Source organism: Pleurodeles waltl, chromosome 7 (assembly GCF_031143425.1).
Source record: "Pleurodeles waltl isolate 20211129_DDA chromosome 7, aPleWal1.hap1.20221129, whole genome shotgun sequence".
Lineage (NCBI taxonomy): Eukaryota > Metazoa > Chordata > Amphibia > Caudata > Salamandridae > Pleurodeles > Pleurodeles waltl.
In genome coordinates this window covers 938,254,472-938,274,622 of record NC_090446.1, presented here as the reverse complement: position 1 = coordinate 938,274,622, position 20,151 = coordinate 938,254,472, and the positions used below count along the sequence as shown (strand labels likewise).

The window sequence follows — 20,151 nt, the reverse complement described above, 5'->3', positions numbered from 1 at the left end:
CTAGTAGTCTTGCTTCAGTCTAGGCGCTTATAGGTATAACATAAAAACTGCAAGATGATGCCTAGAATGGGAGGGGGCGGGGGACAAATCAGTGCATCTGCACAAGTAGTGTTAGACCTCAAATGGGAAACCTTATCCTTGAAAAACAAATATTCATCATCATCATCAATCAGTACAGGGGCCCGTCCAGCAACCTGTGCTGTCCAATGTAAGGGTTGGAGAATTCCAAGACCCCAGTCTTCCTGATTCTACCTCATGTCTCCGCTCCAACACACTATTCTCGTAATCTCACTCTTGCAGATTCTTTTTCATCCCTGCATTTCTGTCTTTATCTCTGGTTTCCTATCTTTCTCTTCCTCCTCCTGTCTCCCTCTGCTGTCTTTCTATTGCTCAAGTCAAAGTCCCAATCCCCAAAAATGAGACCAATGCCCAGTGTTGGACTGGCCTGCCAAGTATTCTGACCCTGCCATGGGGAGGACCAGTGTGTGCACTGTATTGCTGCTCCCTGACATTGACCCTTTCACACCAGCCCATCTGACACTGCCAGACTGACAGACAGGCCAATCCAACAATGCTGATGCCCACCACCTGAAGCTTCAGCAGAATGTTATGTCATGTTACAAATCCGGAGTGATGACATAATTCGATATGGGTTTGTTGATTCGGGCTGTGCGGATGAGTGTTGAAGCTGGGATGCCAGGCTGAGGGCTTTACAATAACTGATGTCTTATGGAGAAGAGTATATTTGGACGCTGACCAAGATGTCACTTAGGTTAGGTTCAGAGATGTGCACAAACTCGCAGAGAGGGCTTGTGCAGAAATGGGAGAGTGAGGGCAAAGCTCCAGGGGCCACGAGCTGACAGAGAGAATGTGGTATGGTTGGAGCACTGAAGAGCTCATGACCCACAGCCTCCAAGTATCCAATGCTACAATCACACACCCAATATTAGGCGATGCACCCTTCACTGCACATATACATTTCACAAGTTCTCTCTGTAACAATTAATTTATTGAATAATGCACACTGAGTTGGGCATTGTAGGCTGTCTGAGCCCCTTGTATTTCAACATACCTATCAAAAGAATACAAATCCCGAGCTTTGCCAGATTTGATGCCAGATTCAGTATTACATTGCTTGACGTATTTTCATGTCGCCAACGCAACTGTGCATAAACTAATTCCAGGTCACCACTCATTTTAGACATACTTTCAGCTGGATCTATTCAAATGGGAAGCAGGATCACCTTTCCATTTCTAATAACAAATGTATGCTGATTTACTGATATTTTTTATTTTTTGACCTCATCACAGGGTATGTGGGTGAACTACATCAGTATTACTTCACTAGGAACATACAGATACTGAAGGGTAAGGTAATTCTGGCATCATTACACGATTTCCACTAGTAAATAGAGAGTAACTATAAAAATTGCCGTTGCACACAAATTACTACAAGTGTTTCCTTATTCTGCTGCGTTTTTCTTGGGTTTGTTGAATAGCCTGAGGCGCAGACACAGCCGCAAATAAGAGAAAGTCTATGACTCCTTCCCCATTCGGGGGGGTGGGGGGGGGAAGCGGCCCATTACCAGGGACAAATAAAATAGAGAAGCAACTGTTATGGTTCACATTTTGGCGCTAATTTTGACGACATGGAGCACGTGCCTTAGACTGTTGTACATTCTGTGTTAAATTGTTAATTTCATTCTCCTTGACGTTGGGTCAGGGAGAAGGTATCACAATGTCTACATACGCATAAATCGCTTGTTTCTCCCATTCTAGGGAGTTGTCCAACGTCAGTGAAATTACTTGATATTTGTCATTCATTCGAAGTCCCCTTGGAGGCAAACCATAATTGTTCCTTGATCTCTAGAGTTTATTGTTTCCAGAACATCTCTCGGAGAGCTGTATACATACATACTTGACCTGCTGATTTGTGGGGCAGAACTCAAATTCCAAATTATTTTTAGACCCGTACGTGTTAACTTTTTCGTCACCTACAACAGTGCCCTACTTGACTTCCCTCTTTGCATTTTGTCTGAGTGACATCCTGCTTTATACGAAACAATTGAAAGGCCCCGATTGTATTCTAATATGGTCAAGAAGCGAGCTGGCCCATTAACAGTCAAGTCCTCTCACGTGTCCTCTCCAAAGTATATGATATATCAAATGCTCATGCATACATGTATATTTGTATCACCTCCTCTGTTCAAGCTGTACAGATTTAACTCTGTTGGGGTCAGACTAACTTAAGACCTTTTTTCCTGATGTGAAAGGTCTCTGGGCCTTACCTCAGATGCTGTTATACCAATCAACAGAGGTATCACAATCCACCGCAGGAGTTATCATGGTTATAAAATCTTATAGATAATTCCAGTGTTGTAAAGTGCTCTTTTTGGATGGTCACCCTCACACACTTTATGCTGCTTGATGCTGTTGTTTTCAACCTGTTAGGGTACTGAGGCCTGCTAACAAGACCTCAGTACTTATGCTCTTTCCCTTAAACTGTGTGTTGAATTGCATAGGCCAGTTGGCAAGGACTTCCCCACCCTGTAAGTCCTTAGTAATTGGTACCAGTGATACCCAGGGCAAGGGTGCTAAAGGGTGCACCAGGACTGCAGCACTGATTGTGCCTCCCTGTGTGACCCAAGTAAAAGTGAGATTGCAGAGCTGCCATGTCAGCCTGCACGGGCAGCCTGCTCGAGTGAGACTATTCCCACACTAGATACAGGCAGAATTCTTTTACTGCCCATAGTAGAGATCAGTCACCCCCAAGGCAGGCCTCCCATAGCCCAGGAGGCAAGGTGCACTGTGCTATGAGTGAAGACATATATGCATGAGCATATATGATCTCATGATAGGACTTAAAACATAATGCTACCATGAGTAACTGGCAGGCCATATGATAACAAGGACTGGCATCTGGGCAGTTCCCAGATTTCCAGCTCAGTGATGGCCTGGCCGATTCCTCCTGTGTTTGGTATCTAACACCTTGCTTTTTAACCCTGAGCATGATGCCCATGCTCAGGATTTACTTAGAGGGTGCCCACCAAGTTACCAAACTCTCTGATGTTTTCGCTGGCTCCCTCAAGCCTCTGCTACCACAGACAAGAGTCTGCCCTCCTGCTGGTTGTGAACAGGATGAAGTCAAAGAGCCTGGGCAGGCATCTCCTCCTGCTCAGGGCAGCTGGTATGGAAAGTTAATCAAGGAGGGCAGCCTCAAAGGCTTCAACCGCCCTTGAAATATAGGCCCTCATTATGACATTGGCGCTAAGTGCCGCTTACCGCCATGCTGACTGCCGGCAACATACCGTGGCGGTATACCGCTACGCGTATTATGACCCACACATAGGAATCCACCACTATACAGACACACACACAAGTCCGCCAGCTCAAATGTCAGTGATAAAATGGCTGTACCAAAACCCACACCTTTACGCCAATAGAAATACACCCACAGCATTATGACCCACAAATCACCGCAGCAGACATTCAACCGTGGTAAACCATTGGCGTAACATACCGCCGCGCTCAAAATACACACACACATACAAAACAACACCACATTGTACAATTTAAATTACACACACCTGACACACATACACACACCACACCCACACACCCACAACACTATAAAACACACATCCACACTACCCACAACCCTTTACAAGAAAAGAAAATTGACAACTGAGAGAGAGACACACCAGGAGCACCCACTGAATCAGAGCCACAGAACACCATCACCCACACACCATCCACGCACCTCACAGCACACACCCCAACACATCACCCAACACACACACACACACGCACCACTCACACTACACCCATGGCACCACAAAGACACCCCAGGTTCTCAGAGGAGGTGCTAAGGGTCATGGTGGAGGAAATCATCCTGGTAGAACCACAGCTATTTGGATCACAGGTGCAGCAGACGTCCATTGATAGGAAGATGGAGCTATGGCAGAGTCGTGGATAGGGTCAACGCCGTGGGACAGCAACCCAGAACAAAGGATGACATCAGGAAGAGATGGAACGACCTACAGGGGAAGGTACGTTCTGTGGTTGCAAGACACCAGATAGCTGTACAGAGGACTGGCGGTGGACCCCCACCTCCTCCCCGACAACTAACAACATGGGAGGAGCAAGTCTTAGCGATCGTGCATCCTGAGGGCCTGGCAGGAGTAGCAGGAGGACTGGACTCTGGTAAGTCAAATCTTTACTATTCCCCCACCTGCATGCCATCACAAACTCCTACCCCTACCCTCACCCCCATCACTCCACCACATCACATATACCCCACCATCACAACCCACCCATCCCAATACCAGTCGGTGACCCAGTTACAGTCCTAAACCACCACAGAGCCTCCCCCTTCATGAAACACCACCACAGCACCCACCCAGCGGGCCCATACCTCTGTCCCCAGGACACATCAATCAGCAGTGTGTCCACCACTACAGGGACCCCAGGCAACCCCACAAACACAGGACGATCAGGGACCTGGGGTCAGTGGGCACACGGTTCAGGGGAGAGGCACAGGACAACAGGGAAGCTGGGAGGACTGCTGTGCAACAGGGGCAGGACAGGGCAGGCCCAGGGAACTGACACTCCACGAGGCACTCACCAACATCCTGGGAGCATACCACCATTCCCAGGAGACCATGGGCCAGATACTGGCCAAGTTGCAGGAGAGCCAGCGGCTGCAGGAGGGACAGTACCTGTGGATTAGGGAGGACCTGAGGGACATCCACACCACCCTGGTCACCACTGCAGGGGTGCTGGCAAACATGGCCAACACCATGAGGGAGGCAGTGGCACACCAACGGGCCCCTGACACTAGTCACAACGATGAACAGCCCGCAACCTCCACCAACGCTAGTGGGCAGGAGGCCCACCACAGGAACACAGGCCACCAGCACGCCTGCAGAAGGAGAACCACCACGTAAAAGGTCCCTGCGATCCAGGCGGAAGCCAGAGAACATTGCCAAGACCCCCACCAGGAAATAGGACTCCCCTGAATGTCACCCTTGTGTCCCACTCTGTCACCCTGGCCACCTTGAACTGCCATTGCCCCACTCCCTATGCCCCCTGGGACAATGCATCTGTGATACCAATAGACTGAACTCCATCCTGGACATTTCTCCACCATCAACCCAGCCCATTGCAATACCCCCTACACTTATTATCACAGAAATAAACACAGTTGGAACTAATACAAGTATGGAGTCTGTTAATTTATTGAAAATGTATTAGTTTAACAAGCTGTAAACATTGCAATTCAAATGTACAGTTATATATACATAGGCATGACCTGTAGTGGGCAGCAGTAAACACACCAGGAGGCAGAGTGGGGCACAGATATCTGAAAATAGAGATGCCAAAGGGTATAGTAAGTGGCCATAGATTTTGGATAATCAGTCTGCCATGTACAATGTCCAGCACAAAACTGAAATGGAAGGTGAAGTTACAGTGTCTTACCTGTGTGTCACTGGAAGTACTGTTGAATTATAGAAGTTCTGTTATCCATATCCTTTTCCTCTGCTTCCTCTTCGCCACTGTCCACAGGCTCCACCGCTGCCACACGACCATCTCCAGCCTCATCCTCTTGCAGAAAAGGCACCTGGCGTCTCAAGGCCAGGTTGTGCAATATGCAACATGCAACATGCAACTATGATCTGGCACGTCTTCTTGGGTGAGTAGCACAGGGATCCACCTGTCAGATGGAGGCACCGGAATCTGGCCTTCAGGAGGCCAAAGGTGCACTTAATGATCCTCCTTGTTCGCCCATGTGCCTCATTGTAACGTTCCTCTGCCCTTGTCCTGGCATTCCTCATTGGGGTCAGTAGCCATGAGAGGTTGGGGTAACCAGAGTCACCTGTAAATATCGAGGGATACCTGTTAGCCAGACACTCACCCTTAGGGCCAACCCTACACCCATATACCAACAGACACTGTGTGGGGAACTTGGGCTCACTTATTAGCCACACCCTGTGCCTCTGGAGTTGAGGCATCACATATGGGATGCTGCTATTCCTTAAGATAAAGGCATCATGGACAGAGTAAGGATGCTTTGCATTGACATGGGAGATGTACTGGTCCGCCAGGCACACTATCTGCGCATTCAGAGAGTGAAAGCTCTTTAAATTTCTGAACACCTGTTCATTTCTCTGGGGTGGGACAAAGGCAATATGTGTACCATCAATAGCACCAATGATGTTGGGGATATGTCCCATTGCATAGAAGTCAACCTTCACTGTGGCCAAATCCTCCACCTGGGGGAATACGATGTAGCTGCGCATGTGTTTCATCAGGGCAGACAACACTCTGGTCAGCATGTTTGAGAACATTGGCTGTGACATCCCTGATGCCATGGTCACTGTCGCTTGGAAGGAACCACTTGCCAAGAAATGGAGCACTGACAAGACCTGCACTAGAGTGGGAATACCTGTCGGGTGGCGGATAGCTGAAATCTTGTCTGGCTCCAATTGGGCACACAGCTCTTGGATTGTGGCCCTATCGAGTCTGTAGGTTAGGATAATGTGCCTGTCCTCCATTGTCGTCAGGTCCACCAGGGGTCTGTACACTGGGGTATGTCTCCATCTCCTATTCATCCTCAGCGCTTGAACTCTAGGGTGAAAAATGGTGAGCAGATGGTCATATTCAAACATATACTCAGATTAATATGCAGACACACCAACATCCACTGCCTCCACTGTGTCCCCCTCCTCCTCATCGTCCACCTCCCCCCAGTTGTGTCTCCACTCACACCTGCATGCACTACATCCTCATCCACTACCTCCATCACCAGCACACCTACCACAACACGCCCTTCACTGGTAGTCAACACCCCCACATCCATGCACACTTCCCATGTGTTTTCTCTGACTGTGTCTGTGCCCCCGCCTCCTAAAGTACACAAACGCAAGCACTAAGACACCCAACAGCTATCCACCTCATAACAGCATCCAGCCCTTGCACCCAAACACAGCAGGCAGACACCTCCTACCACCACTCCCTCTTCCTTCACTCCCAAACCATCTCCCTCTTCCCGACCCAATGTCCCTAAGAAGCTTTTCCTCTCGACCATTGACCTCTTCCCTCCCCCTCCCCCACCCCATCCCTTACGTCAGGCCAGGGCGGTCAAATCGCAGGCAAGCACCTCAGCCACCCAGTCCAAGGGCACAGTAGTGTCCACAGCTACTCCATGTGGGAGAGGATACCGGGCACCAGGCAGCCACACTGAAAGGGTGTCTGTGCCAAGTGTTGCAAGGAAGGGCAATGAGGCACCCCCAGCTGCTAAAAGGAAGGGGAAGGATGCACCCCCGGCTGATGAAAGGAAGGGGAAGGAGGCACCCCCAGCTGCTAAACGGAAGGGCAAGGAGGCACCCCAAGCAGCTAAACGGAAGGGTAAGGAGCAATCCCCGGCTGCTGAAAGGAAGGGCAAGGGGCCTGCACCAGCAGGCAGAAAGGACAAGAGGCCTGGTGCCGAGACTCCGTTGGAGCCTCCACCACCAACCATGGTGGTTCAGCCGTCCGATACTGTAGGGGAAGGGCTGGAGCCTCCCAACACCACTGCCAGCACCACCACCAGCACCGCCACCTGCCCCGCCACCAGCAGCGCCACCTGCACCGCCACCAGCACCACTGCAGCAACAGCAGTCCCGGTGGGCAGCCGTCCGAGGCTGCAGGGGAAGGGCTGGAGCCTCCCCCTACTAATGCCAGCACCGCCACCAGCACCACTGCTAGCAGCAGGAGCCCCAGTGGACAGCTGTCTGAGGCTGCAGGGGAAGGGCTGGAGCCTCCCCCTACCACTGCCAGCACTGCCACCAGCACCGCCACCTGCATCGCCACCAGCAACGCCACCAGCACAACTGCCAGCAGCAGCCCCAGTGGGCAGCCGTCCGAGGCTGCAGGGGAAGGGCTGGGGCCTCCCCCACCACTGTCAGCTTCACCACCTGCACCACCACCATCACCGCCACCAGCACCACTGCCAGTTGCAGCAGCCCCAGTGGGCAGCTTTCTGAGGCTGCAGGGGATGGGCTGGTGCCTCCCCCCACCACTGCCAGCTCCACCAGCAGCACCACCACTACCACCACTGAGCAGCCATCATTGACAGCAGATAGTGTGTAGTCCTGCCTCCAAGGGCTGTTGTGCGGCCTGGTCCCAGCAAATCCTGTGGGTCTGACACTCAGGTGTGAGACTGTGACCTTGCACTCCCCAAGATCTGCATCACAGGGCTCAATGCCCCCTCCAGAACCAGTGGAAGAAGCCAACCACTCACCCCCTCCTTCACAGGAAGAAACTCACTGGGCACAATGCCCCCTCCAGAACCAGTGGAAGAAGCCAGTTACTCACACCATCCTCCACAGGAAGAAGCTCATTTGGCACAATGCCCCTCCAATACCAGTGAAAGAAGCCATCCATCACCCCATCTTCCACAGGAATAAGCTCTTGGGCACAATGCCCCCTCCAGAACCAGTGGAAGAAGCCATCCACTCACCCCGTCCTCCACAGGAAGATGCTCACTGGGCACAATGCCCCCTCCAGAACCCGTGGAAGAAGCTATCCACTCACCCCGTCCTCCACAGGAAGAAGCTCACTGGGCACAATGCCCCCTCCAGAACCCGTGGAAGAAGCCATCCACTCACCCCATCCTCCACAGGAAGAAGCTCACTGGGCACAATGCCCCCTCGAATACCGATGGAAGAAGTCACCCACTTGAGAGACTGTGGCCTTGCACTCTCCAGGACCAAGCAGTGGGTAAATCACCCACTTGAGAGACTGTGGCCTTGCACTTGCACTCCCCAGGACCAGGCAGTGGGCAAATCACCCACTTGAGAGACTGTGGCCTTGCACTTCCCAGGACCAGGCAGTGGGCAAATCACCCACTTGAGAGACTGTGGCCTTGCACACCCCAGGACCAAGCACAGGGCATGTTGGCCCCTCCAGAGCCAGTGGGCAAGTCACCCACTTGAGAGACTGTGGCCTTGCACTCCCCAAGACCAAGCACAGGGCATGTTGGCCCCTGAAAGGACCAGTGGAGTTGTACCATCTTCCGGCTGAGGTGCCCCCCCATTCCCTGTCCCCCTGAGATGCCTGTCTCTTTTTGACCTGATGCCCCTGCAGTGTTCTCTCCGTGTTGTTGCAGGAGTGAGGTGGGGCCTTGGACTATGTGATGTGACCCTGTGACCCACGGACATTGAGCACTGGGCAGTGTCCCAACATTTGTAAATATGTATATACTTGTTGATTTTGATGCACATATTTATAGTATTTTATCTTATTACACTCACTTTAATCAATTCCTTTTGTCCTTGCATTATTCCTGAGGAGTACGGGGTGTATATGTAATGTTACTGCATCTGGTTATGTGTATGGAGTTGGGGGTGGAGGTGTTGCATGTGTGTGTCACTTTTTCCTCCTCCCCTACCTGTGTGCTAGACGGCAGTACTCATGGTGGTCGTCTTCGCCGGCGTTGGTGTTCGTAATGGAGCAGAAGGTAGAAGATCATGGGGAACACATGCAACTTGGGCTCCATGGCAGTGTGATTCTTCACTGAGTCTCCACAGGTGAGTCCTTTGACTTCTGATTTGTTTCCACCAGGCTTTTGATGTCGTTGGTACCACCCTGGAAAAGGTGGTGGATTGGTGTCTCATAATTAAGTGGGCGGAACATTGTCTTCCGCCTGGCTGTAGGCGGTTACCACCGTGGTGCCAGTTGATTTCGCCGTGGCGGTCGGTGTGTTAAAGTGGCCGTCTGTCTGAGCGGTTTCTGCCATGGTCATAATTTCATATTTATTACCGCCGGCCTGTTGGCGGTATTACCACCGCTTTATCACCAACGCCAGGGTCATAATGAGGGCCTAGGTGTCTAGCATCCAAAGAGTGGAAGTGAGGTCTCTGCCAAGTTCCAAGCCTCTACTCCCCACCGGACGACCTCCAGCCGACAAAGTACCAGCAGACCACTTTTACAGCTACCAAGGCATGTCTGTCAACAATCTGGAAACTCAGACATCACCGACTCCAAAGCAGACCCCCCTGCATAGAGACCGATGTTGGCAATGACCCCTCTCCTGTGGTTCTGCATTTTAAAGAGTGGCTTCGAGAGGAGCAGCAAAGCAGCTTTGGGGCAACCATATATCTTGTTTGTCAGCCAGAAGCTACCTCTGCACCTGGTGCCACCAGACATGGTGGCTAAGTTCCAACTGTTCATTCCTGGCCCCCAAAGACCTCTACATCCAAAGGGTATAGTGTGTGTCCACCCCCAAGTACCCGTTTGCCAAGGGGTGCAAATGCAGCAGCAGCTGTGGGCCCATCAGCACCAAGGACAGCCAGAGCACCTCTGCACCCGACTCCCTGGGCAAGGTAATAAGAAACTGACTGTTGACTCTTGGTCTAGGGCCCTGCAGAACCTTAAGTCCAAGTGGGTTCCGGGAACTCACCCTGCAAGTGCCCAAGTGCACACTTTAATTTCCTCCATTGACTTCAATGGGAGCCATTAAAACAGTGAAAATACCCTATTATCCAAAGCTTCTGAAATTCATAACTCTGGTTGTATGTAACTTAAACATTTGTTCTGAAGTCTACATTTATATAAAAATCTGATGTATTTTTCTAAATTGGTGTTGGATTTCTTTAGAGTCGTGTCATTTACTTATTGCCGATGCTGGTATTGTGAAATGCTTTACAATGTTACTTTAAGTAGCCTGACTGCTCTTTGCCACACTACCAGGACTGAACTAAGGTTTGCTAGTGTGAACCCGAGATCTACTACTAGGTAACGTGCTAGAATTACATGGTAAGATTCCCTAGTCATACCATATAATACTGCCACCTTCATACATCCAGTCAGCCAAGCTCATTAATGTTACTTAGGATGGACCAACAGCAATGGCTTTGAAGGGTAATTAGATTATGTGCACCCATTTACTAAGGCCAATGGGTGGCCTAATAGAGCATATACTATTACCATTTTCAATAGTCTTGTGGTAAATAACACTCAAAGGTATTCCATTGTTCCCCAAGGGTTTTCTACAAATGTCAATTAAGATTGCCTGTGACAACCAGACGCCCCACTTGCCAATCCAGAATTGGGATCCAAAACAGCCCAGCTCTGCCAAAGGTACCTGAATCATGGCTTAAAACACTCCCTTCTATTCTAGAACTGGGGATCATATAGTGTTCTACCAAGGTACCCAGAGTCTTGCACCCTAATGAGATGCAGACTCCCGGCTGACTTTGTCCAACTTGCTGTTTCAATGCACTTTGCACTCTAGCAGGGTTTGTGGTTAAGACCGCACGAAGAGGTACCTCTGAATGCTGAGACTGTCTGCAATAAATGCATCACAAGACAAGGACAGGTGACAAATTCTACCCTTTTACCTTCTTTAAGTGTGAGAACCCACCGCTGACGACTGTTTCTGTCCGGTGCAAACACGTACAGCAGATAGTTATCATGAACAACCTGAGGAAGAGAAGAAAGAGCCCATCAGTGGACAGAGATCAATGCTGGTCATTCTGCCAACCACACCACACCACAAAGAGATGCTAATCAAGACTCTGATTGTTGATGGTGATCTCTGGTGCCACCACTGCCAACCACCACAAATGGCTCAGCACCCAAAAGATCTCCATTCCTAGGAGACAACTATAAGACATCAAGAGAACTCCAAACCTATATTTCCTTCCCTGCCAAATTATCCCCTACCTGCCATGTAATGTCCCCCTGTGAAATTATTCATCAAAGTATTAAGGAAGCACCTTATGGAGTTGGAGATGGAAAAAAACGTTTGTACATGATGCAGACCATATTTTGGGTGAGGATGTGAATAATACATTATAGTGACTCGGCGAGCCATTTCCACTGGTGAGGTACTGCTGTATTATGTATACATTGACTTTTCCACTGCTTTTAAGAGGGTGATCAAGGAAGATTACAGGGCAAAATGATTGAAAGTGGTGCTGCCCTCTGTTAGACCTGTGGGAGCGGGTGTCTGGGCTTGATTTCACCATGCGGCTGTGATGCTGTGCACGTTATTTACAATAGCGGTGGGCATTGACGTTTACTGGTGCGGCTGAGGCCACAGAGCTATTTCATAAGTGCTATAGTTCTCTGTATGTATACACTGCTGCTATTGTTTCAGAACCGGGATAGACCCTAGGACTATTTTATATTGAACTGGGGTAATCTCTCGGGTGAGTCTCATGCATGCCAATGCAGTAGTACCAGATATGGGTGCGGGGAGGGAAAGTATTGCTTTTCTCACATGTACATACTGCTGACGTCCTATTCACACTGTGAACTTTCTGAATGTGATTTATGCCCAGATTTACATGATTTTCATGTGGTGGTAGTTCATGTGTTTTGAATAGAAATTGTATTTATGTACACCTCGTGTGAAGTCTCATTTGTGATGCTCAGTCTACTTATTGTGTGGACGTGCTGTGCCAATGCTTTACACATTGCCTCTGTGATAAGCCTGACTGCTCTGTGCCAAGCTACCCACAGGTGAGCGCAGGTTATACAGTGAGTGTAATCACCCACCCCTGACGGAAGTGGTAGGTTCTGCCTGGCTAGGGCCTCGTCTCAGACACCCAGAATGTGCTGCCTCCAATACTCTCTGGCTGCTAACTGTATCATGGATATCATTTAGGAGTTGTCAGCGGTCGCAGCTGCAACCCCTGGCTTGACCCTTGCGCCCCCTGGCACTGCCTATGTGACCCCTGGCCTCAAAGGTGGCAAAATCAGTGGCAGAAATGGAATGGAAGCTCGTCCTTATGGACATCGGCTGTGGCTCCACTTTCCTTGTTGTCTGTCATCTTTTTATTACAGTAATAGTGAACACTTTTTTATACTTCATTGTTACTGTAGTAAAGAATGGATTACAATTAGCTGGAATATGACACTCCCTAGCAGTTAAGGTAAGTAAAACAATGCTTTTAGATATATGTTGTGTGCATGCTTGCAGGTTAGTGTGTGTTTAAGTGAGAGAGTGTGTGAATGTGTGTATGTGAAGGCATGCATGCATGTGTGAATTAATGAAAAGGTTAAATGGTATACAATGTCACTTCCACTACTCCTGGCATTATGGTGAACTGACGTTCATGACTTGAGTCAGAACAGACTGCTCTCAAAGGATGCTTGGTCATGGGTTAAAAAGCAGGAGCAGCAATGGGCTAATCCAGCCCATAGATAGGAATTAAGGTGTCAGCTGGGGCATGAGCTTGTCTTTTCTTTCAACATATACATAAGTGGGTTAGGGGAGGCAGTGGAATAAACTGAAATATTTCCTATACCTGAGGGAAAATCCATGCCATCACTTCTATTTGCAGACAAAATTATTTTCTCTTTGAGGTGACATCTGCAGGCTTAGAGCGAAAAATCAACCGAATCAACAAGTCTTTTAAAGTAAGCATCATGTAGTAAACAAGAAGCCAACAAAAATTCCTGCACCAAGTGAGGTCTGCGGCCATTAACCATTTGTATCTTGGCGACATATGTTCAAGATTGTTACAATATATTGTTACCTCTGTTAATGCTTGATCAAAGGTTCACATGGTAATTAATCATGGCTCTTAAAAACGAGTCCCTGGTGTCTGTATATATATATATATATATATATATATATATATATATATACACATATAGATTCACACACTGAAAAAACAAAGGGTAAAGTAATGTTATAGTTAGGTGTGAGAAATACATCTAGTTTTGTTAAAAGAAACTTTAGACATTCACTGAATAAACAGAGGTTAAAGTACTGTTATAGTTAGGTGAATTCTTCTGTGACAGCATTAACGTATTGAACTAAAAAAAAACAGAAATTCATAAGTTATAGTCAGAAGAGCTAAGTATAACTTGCAACCCCGCCATGCACGCCTTATGATGTCACATAGTACATCACTCATGACATGTTCTATGACATCATTTATGATATCACTGATGACATCTCAAATTACATCATTGATGACATCATCCAAAGAGTGTATTAGTTTGTTTTACAGTTTACATAGTGAGGGGTAACTATCATGCTACTTTTTAATCTATTTTTTTACAGCCTGCATCCAGCTAATTGGTGTGTTTTCAAAACGGGTGTGCTCCTAATACATCATTCATATGATGAGATATTGAACACACTATAAATCTTTATATGGAAGAGTAACTCTGTACAGGTGAAAGTTTATGACTTGTGTTCATTATGTTCCAGACAAGTTTTTAGTATTGTAGAAAAGGTTTCTGGCAGGGCAAAGAATATACGTACTGTGGAGTCCTCCCCAGCCTGGGTACCCGCAAATAACTATGTGACACACAGAGCTGAATATTACATGTCTTCATTCTTCGGTGTGTAGCTGTGCAATCAACATTCTAAACCAAGATTTCATTGCATTCTACTCTAACAACTATGTCACACTTCTACGGAGTCCGTTTGGAGCCAAAAGAATTTCATCATAAAACTCACAAGTCACTACATCTCCACCTCTGTTAAAAAGTTTTTACAATTATTTACAAAATTTGTATGTATATATATATTTAGGCATGTACAACTACATCTATTAAGTCAACCTTGGTGCTTTAATTAATGGAGCTAACCTGGTTACTGGAAGCTGGGAGCTGTCATCTTCAGTGTCAGAGAGTTTTTTAAGACAGTGAAGAGGTAACAGCAATCACTGAGTTCTCAGGTTCAGTCTTTCCTTCACCATCTCAATTTGATTGATGAATCAAAGGCCTAAAGTGAGAAGAGTCTCTGGTAAGAGATTTCCCAGGGGGTTGGGCAGTCACTGTGTATCCCTTGGTATACACAACGTAGAAAGTTTCAGCATCATATGGAGCATCAGATTTTCTTCTTTACATCTGTAGGGTGATCACTAAATCGCCTCTCTTTAAAGTGATATTCTTTGCATGTCACCTCTTGTCCGCATAGGCTTTTTTTTCTGCTTGTTAACCAAGTCTCTTCTATGAATCATGTTCTCACTTTTTTCTCTCTTGTTGGTCCATTGATGTAACTTGGTTGTCATTGTTTTCCCGAACATCAGAGTTGCAGGACTTTTGCCTGTGTTCGAGTGAGGTGTTAAACGATAAGCTGGTAGGGTAGAATTTAATAACATTTTCAAACTGAGCTTCTCAAGAGTTGCACACTGTACTGCTTACTTTGGCATGCTCATAAAATTCTCAACAAGCCAGTTGGCCTGTGGCCTTAAAGGTGTACTTTTTTGATGCTTTATATTCAGATGCTCCAGGAATTCTTTGAATTGTCGACTGTTAAAAGGCGGGCCATTATCAGACTTCAAAATGGCTGGAACACCCCATGTCGCAAAGATGCCATCTAGTCTCTCAATTACTTGTTTGTGAGTTGTGGATGAAAGATCTTAGACTAATGAAAAGTGTGAGTATTCGTCCACAATCACCATCAGATGATGTCCATTATTGAGTGGACCAAGAAAGTTGATGGCTATTCTCTCCCATGCATGATTAGGGAGTTCTGTCATGTTCAGAGTATGTTGAGTAACATTTGTAGAAAGGAAGTTGCATAGATTAAAGGCCTTCAGTTCTTTATCAACCATCTCATCTAAATACAAAAACCAAACTCAATCTCGGGAAGCTCTTTCTGTAGCCTTCGTGAGACATTTCAATTATTTTCTGTCACAGACTCACCGGAATCATGGAATCAAGATTCTTGACCCTTACAGTATAACTCCCTCCTGACTTATGGACAGTTCATCTTTGACATTTCTATATTTTTGATATTCACAGTCATTGGTGAGAGATTGAGTGTGTCGGTTGCATGACTGATGTGTAATTATGCCTTTTAACTTCAGCATGCCACTATCATGGCTCGTGGCAATGATAATCTGGGCTAACGAGATAGCAGCTGGCGTATTTGATTTTACAATTAAATTTAATATAGACTTCAGCCATCTTGGATGGAGAACCATGACCTCTGTGTAGGCACTCTGGAAAAGAAGTCAGCAGGGATTTGATCCTTCCCTGGATGATCCACAATGGTATAATTGTCCTCTTGCAATTGTAGTCCCCATTGTTCAATGCGAGGAGGTATCTTGGCTTCTGGATTGCCAAAGATAGTCAGTAAAGCTTGCTGATCAGTTATCAGCATAAAAGGCTTTCTGTACAGAAATACATGGAAATGTTTGCAAGCCCGTACCATGGCTAAACTTTCTTACTCAGGTTGTGAGTAATCACATTTTGTTTGGGACAAACTTCTACCAGCATATGCCATGATATGTCTTCGAGCGTTTGGGTGTCCACTGAGTTGTTTAAGGATAGCAACTAACCCGACTGGGCTAGCGTCAACAACAACCTATGTATGAAGTTTTGGACTGAAGTATGCCATTTCAGCAGCATTTTCAATGGCTTGTTTGATTCTCTTGAAACATTTCTCACATTCTCATGACCCTTGAAATGAAACATTTTTCTTCGTCAACTCTCGTAATGGAGCACTTACAGAGGTAAAGTTTGAATGTATTGTGAACAAAAACTGTCCATGCCAAGAAATCAACGTAACAGAGAAAGATCTTGTGGGGGATCAGCATTGGACACTGGTTGTACTTTCATCAGAAAATATATGGCCAAAGAATTTTAGCTTTGTCTTATGGAACTCACATTTGTCTGCATTCAAAGTCAAATCTGCATCAGTAAGTAAACAACATACTTGTGTGACCGCTCTATCATGCTCCGTCTGTGTAGCTCCAAAAACTAATATGTCAACGCTATAAGTGAACGCATTCACAACAGGTCATATGATACGTCAAAAGATGTCTTGGAAATGTTTGGCAGGTGACGACACACCAAACCTAAGGCCCTCATTATGACATTGGCGGTAAAAACCACCACGGCAACGGCCGCCAAAACACCGTCGCCGTGGCTACCAGCCAACCGCCTTATTATGACCGTAGCCAGAATTCAGCCAGAAGGATGGCAGAATTCTGGCGACAGCCATGGCAGCAGACGGCGGTAAGGTGACGCTGCTGCCAACAGGAGCGCCACGCCAGTAGACCGCCGCAGACCGTATTATGACCCATGATATGGCCTGCCGGTGTTCTGTTGGCGAACGCTGCTGCTAGCAGGGGCACCCCGTCCCGTCTCCTGCCAGAGGACCCCCTGAAATCAGGTAATTTGGGTGCTCTGACAGGGGAGGGGGTGGTGTGTGCGTGTGTGGGTGTGTGTGTGTATGTTTGTGGGTGCGTGAATGTGGGTGTGCGTTGCATCTGGTATGTGTGTGCATGTGTAGATGTGAGTGGGCGTGTATTGTGTGTTGTGCGAATGCGTGGGTGCTTGTATGAATGTAAGTCTGTGTGGATGTGTGTGTGAATGGATGTATGCATGCATGGATGAATGTGGGTATGAGTGTGTGTATGCGTGTGTATGATCGTGCGTGCAAGTGCGTGTGTGTTGGGGGGCCGGGAGGGTGAGGGGGAGAGTGGGGGAGGACACTGGGGAGGGGGAGGTGGGCGGGAACGACCCCTAATAGTGACAGGGAAGGAATTCCCTGTCACTGATAGTGCCTACCACCATGGTTTTCGTGGCGGTACGGAAGCCACGAAATCCATGGCGGTAGGTGGGGTCATAATCCCGTGGGTGGGACTGTGAAGGCTGCCTGGCTGGAGACTGTAGTCTCCAGCCCGGCGGCTGTTCCTGCCCTGGCTGGCTGAGTGGTACATTGGCAGTTTGGCTTGAGACAAACCGTCAATGTCATATTTTTGGGAAAGGTACCGCCAGCCTGTTGGCAATATTTTTCTCCACAATACCGCTGTCCACCAGGGTCGTAATGAGGGCCTAAGCCTTTTGTATCGAAACAGGCCAACATGTGTAGAAAAAACTGTAATGTACCTGCAATTTTTTTTGAGTTCCAATTGATTAAAACCTTTATTTAAATCAAGGTGAGAGAAGACCTTTGCACCATTCAATTGCATTTTCATGTCTGCAATGTGTGGACCTGGATGTCGTTCTCGTTCGATTGCCTTGTTTGCCTGAAACATGTCAACATATGCGTACAGCTCCTTCACTATCCTTTTTTAATACTACCACTATGGGATAAACCCATGGCATTGGACCAGTAGAACACTGTCAGAATAATGTCATGCTTCAGTAATGATTCAAGTTATTTTTCAACAGCTCCTTGTAAATAAAAAGCAATCTGTCTATGTCTCTGAGCAACAGGACAGACATCCTCATTAATACGCAGCTTTACTTTCATCAGCTTAAGCTTTCCTAATCCATGAAATAACAAAGGGAATTGGCTTACTATTTCGTGATGAGCATTCATGTTGTAATTCACTTAAATAAGTCCCATATCAACGCCTGTGCTGAGTAGACAGGCATTTGATGCTGTACCTTGAAACATGGATGGGTGCTTGCACCTTTGTTTTCTTGTGTTTCATTGTCACTACAATTGAACCTTGACTTTGTATGGGCATCAATGCAGCCCTTGTATATACCTTGCTTTTCGATGGCGTAAGACGCATAGTGGAGGTAGTTTATTGTATTTCTTCTCATGTATTATTTTTATCGATGCAACAATGTTGATAATGAAAGGTATCAAACAACCATTTATTTTTAATGTACGTTTTGGATAGTGTTTGAATTATTTGGTGATTTGGCATATTAATATTCCTTGGACTGACATTTTTCTTCACATGTGGCCAGTCCAACATGCACATGCACACTTCTCTGAGGTAAACATTGACATGGCATGAAGATCTGGCATCCTTGGTGTGGTTTCCCCTGTTTTTCTGCCTTTGCCTCCTGTATTTTTGACTGTGTGTTGGATTTCATTTTGCTGGTTTTGGTGTTCTGGGCACTTTACCACTGCTGATCAGTGCAAAAGTGCAAGTGCTCCCTGTGTAAATTGTGATTCTGATTGGCTATCCATGATTGGCATATTTGATTTACGAGTAAATCCCTAGTATATTGCACTAAGTGTGCCTATGGTCTGTAAATCAAATGCTACTAGTAGGCCTGCAGCACTGATTGTGCCACCCACATGAGTAGCCCTGTAAACATGTCTCAGACCTGCCATTGCAGTGTCTGCAGTTTTAAACTGACATGTCGACCTGGCAAGGGTACCCTCTTGTCAGGCCCAAACCTTCTCTTTTATTACATGTAAGTCACCACTTAGGTAGACCCAAGGCAGCCCCATGGGCAGGGCAGTGTATTGAAAAGGTAGGATATTACTGGTATGTTTTACATGTCCTAATAGTGAAATATTGCTAAATTAGGGGTTTCACTATTGCAAGGCCTATCCTTCCCATAAGTTAACATGGGGATTGCCTTGAAATATCTTTTAAGTGTAATTTCCTATTGGGAGCAGATAGAGATATGGGGTCTGGTGTTTCTGAACTCACAATTTAAAAATACACCTTTTGGTGAAGTTGGTTTTTAAATTGTAAGTTTGAAGATGCCACTTTTAGAAAGTGGGAATTTTCTAGCTTAACCATTCTGTGCCTCTGCCTGGCTGTGGAATACATGTCTGGGCTAGACTGACAGTTGGACTGTTTGTGACTTCTCTCTAGACAGTCACACAAAGGGAGCGAACTGAGGTGTGTTCTGCATATCCTGATGGGTCTTCCCAGGCTAAAGTGGCAGGAGGAGCTGACACTTGAACAGGGCTGTGCCTGTCCTCCCACAATACAGTCTCCAGCCCTCTAGAGTGTGTCTGGGGCAGGGCAGGACAGGAAGAGGCAGGGTCTTGTGCACTACAAAGGCTTTCCTTTGAAGTTTGCCTACTTCAAAGGCAGAAATGAGTATAAGTATTGGACTGCTGACCCTGAAACTTTAGACACTTCTGGTTCAAGAGGAGACACTGCCCAGGAGAAGAGCTGAAGGGCTGTGAGGAGGAGTACTGCCCCTTTGTTGTGTGTGCTTTGCTGGGTTGGCCTGAAGTTGCTTCTTCCGCTTTGGAGAGGACAAAGGCTGGACTTTGCTGTGTATCCTGCTTGTGAAGTTTCTTAAAGGGCTTGAACCTAGCTTGCCTCCTGTTGTGAAGTCTCAGGGACATCAAAGACTTCATCGGCCAGTGCCTGGGCTCTTCTGCTGAGACTCCTGGCTTGCTAAGTGGTGCCAAATCCAGTCCCTGGGCCCTTAGAAGTGCAAGCTTTTAACCTGCAGAGGAAAATCCACTTTCCGCTGTGTGCG

The 20,151-nt window shown here is 47.1% G+C and overlaps 1 protein-coding gene across 3 annotated transcripts in view; it reads right to left on the bottom strand.

Annotated features, from left to right (window-relative positions):
- The window catches only part of ITK (IL2 inducible T cell kinase), a 296,941-nt gene that overhangs the window by 210,365 nt on the left and 66,425 nt on the right, over positions 1–20,151 (bottom strand). For all 3 annotated transcript variants that reach the window (XM_069199642.1, XM_069199643.1, XM_069199641.1), the window contains one exon: positions 11,382–11,463. In XM_069199642.1, the coding sequence (XP_069055743.1) occupies positions 11,382–11,463 (82 nt within the window). The remainder of the gene's footprint in view (positions 1–11,381; positions 11,464–20,151) is intronic.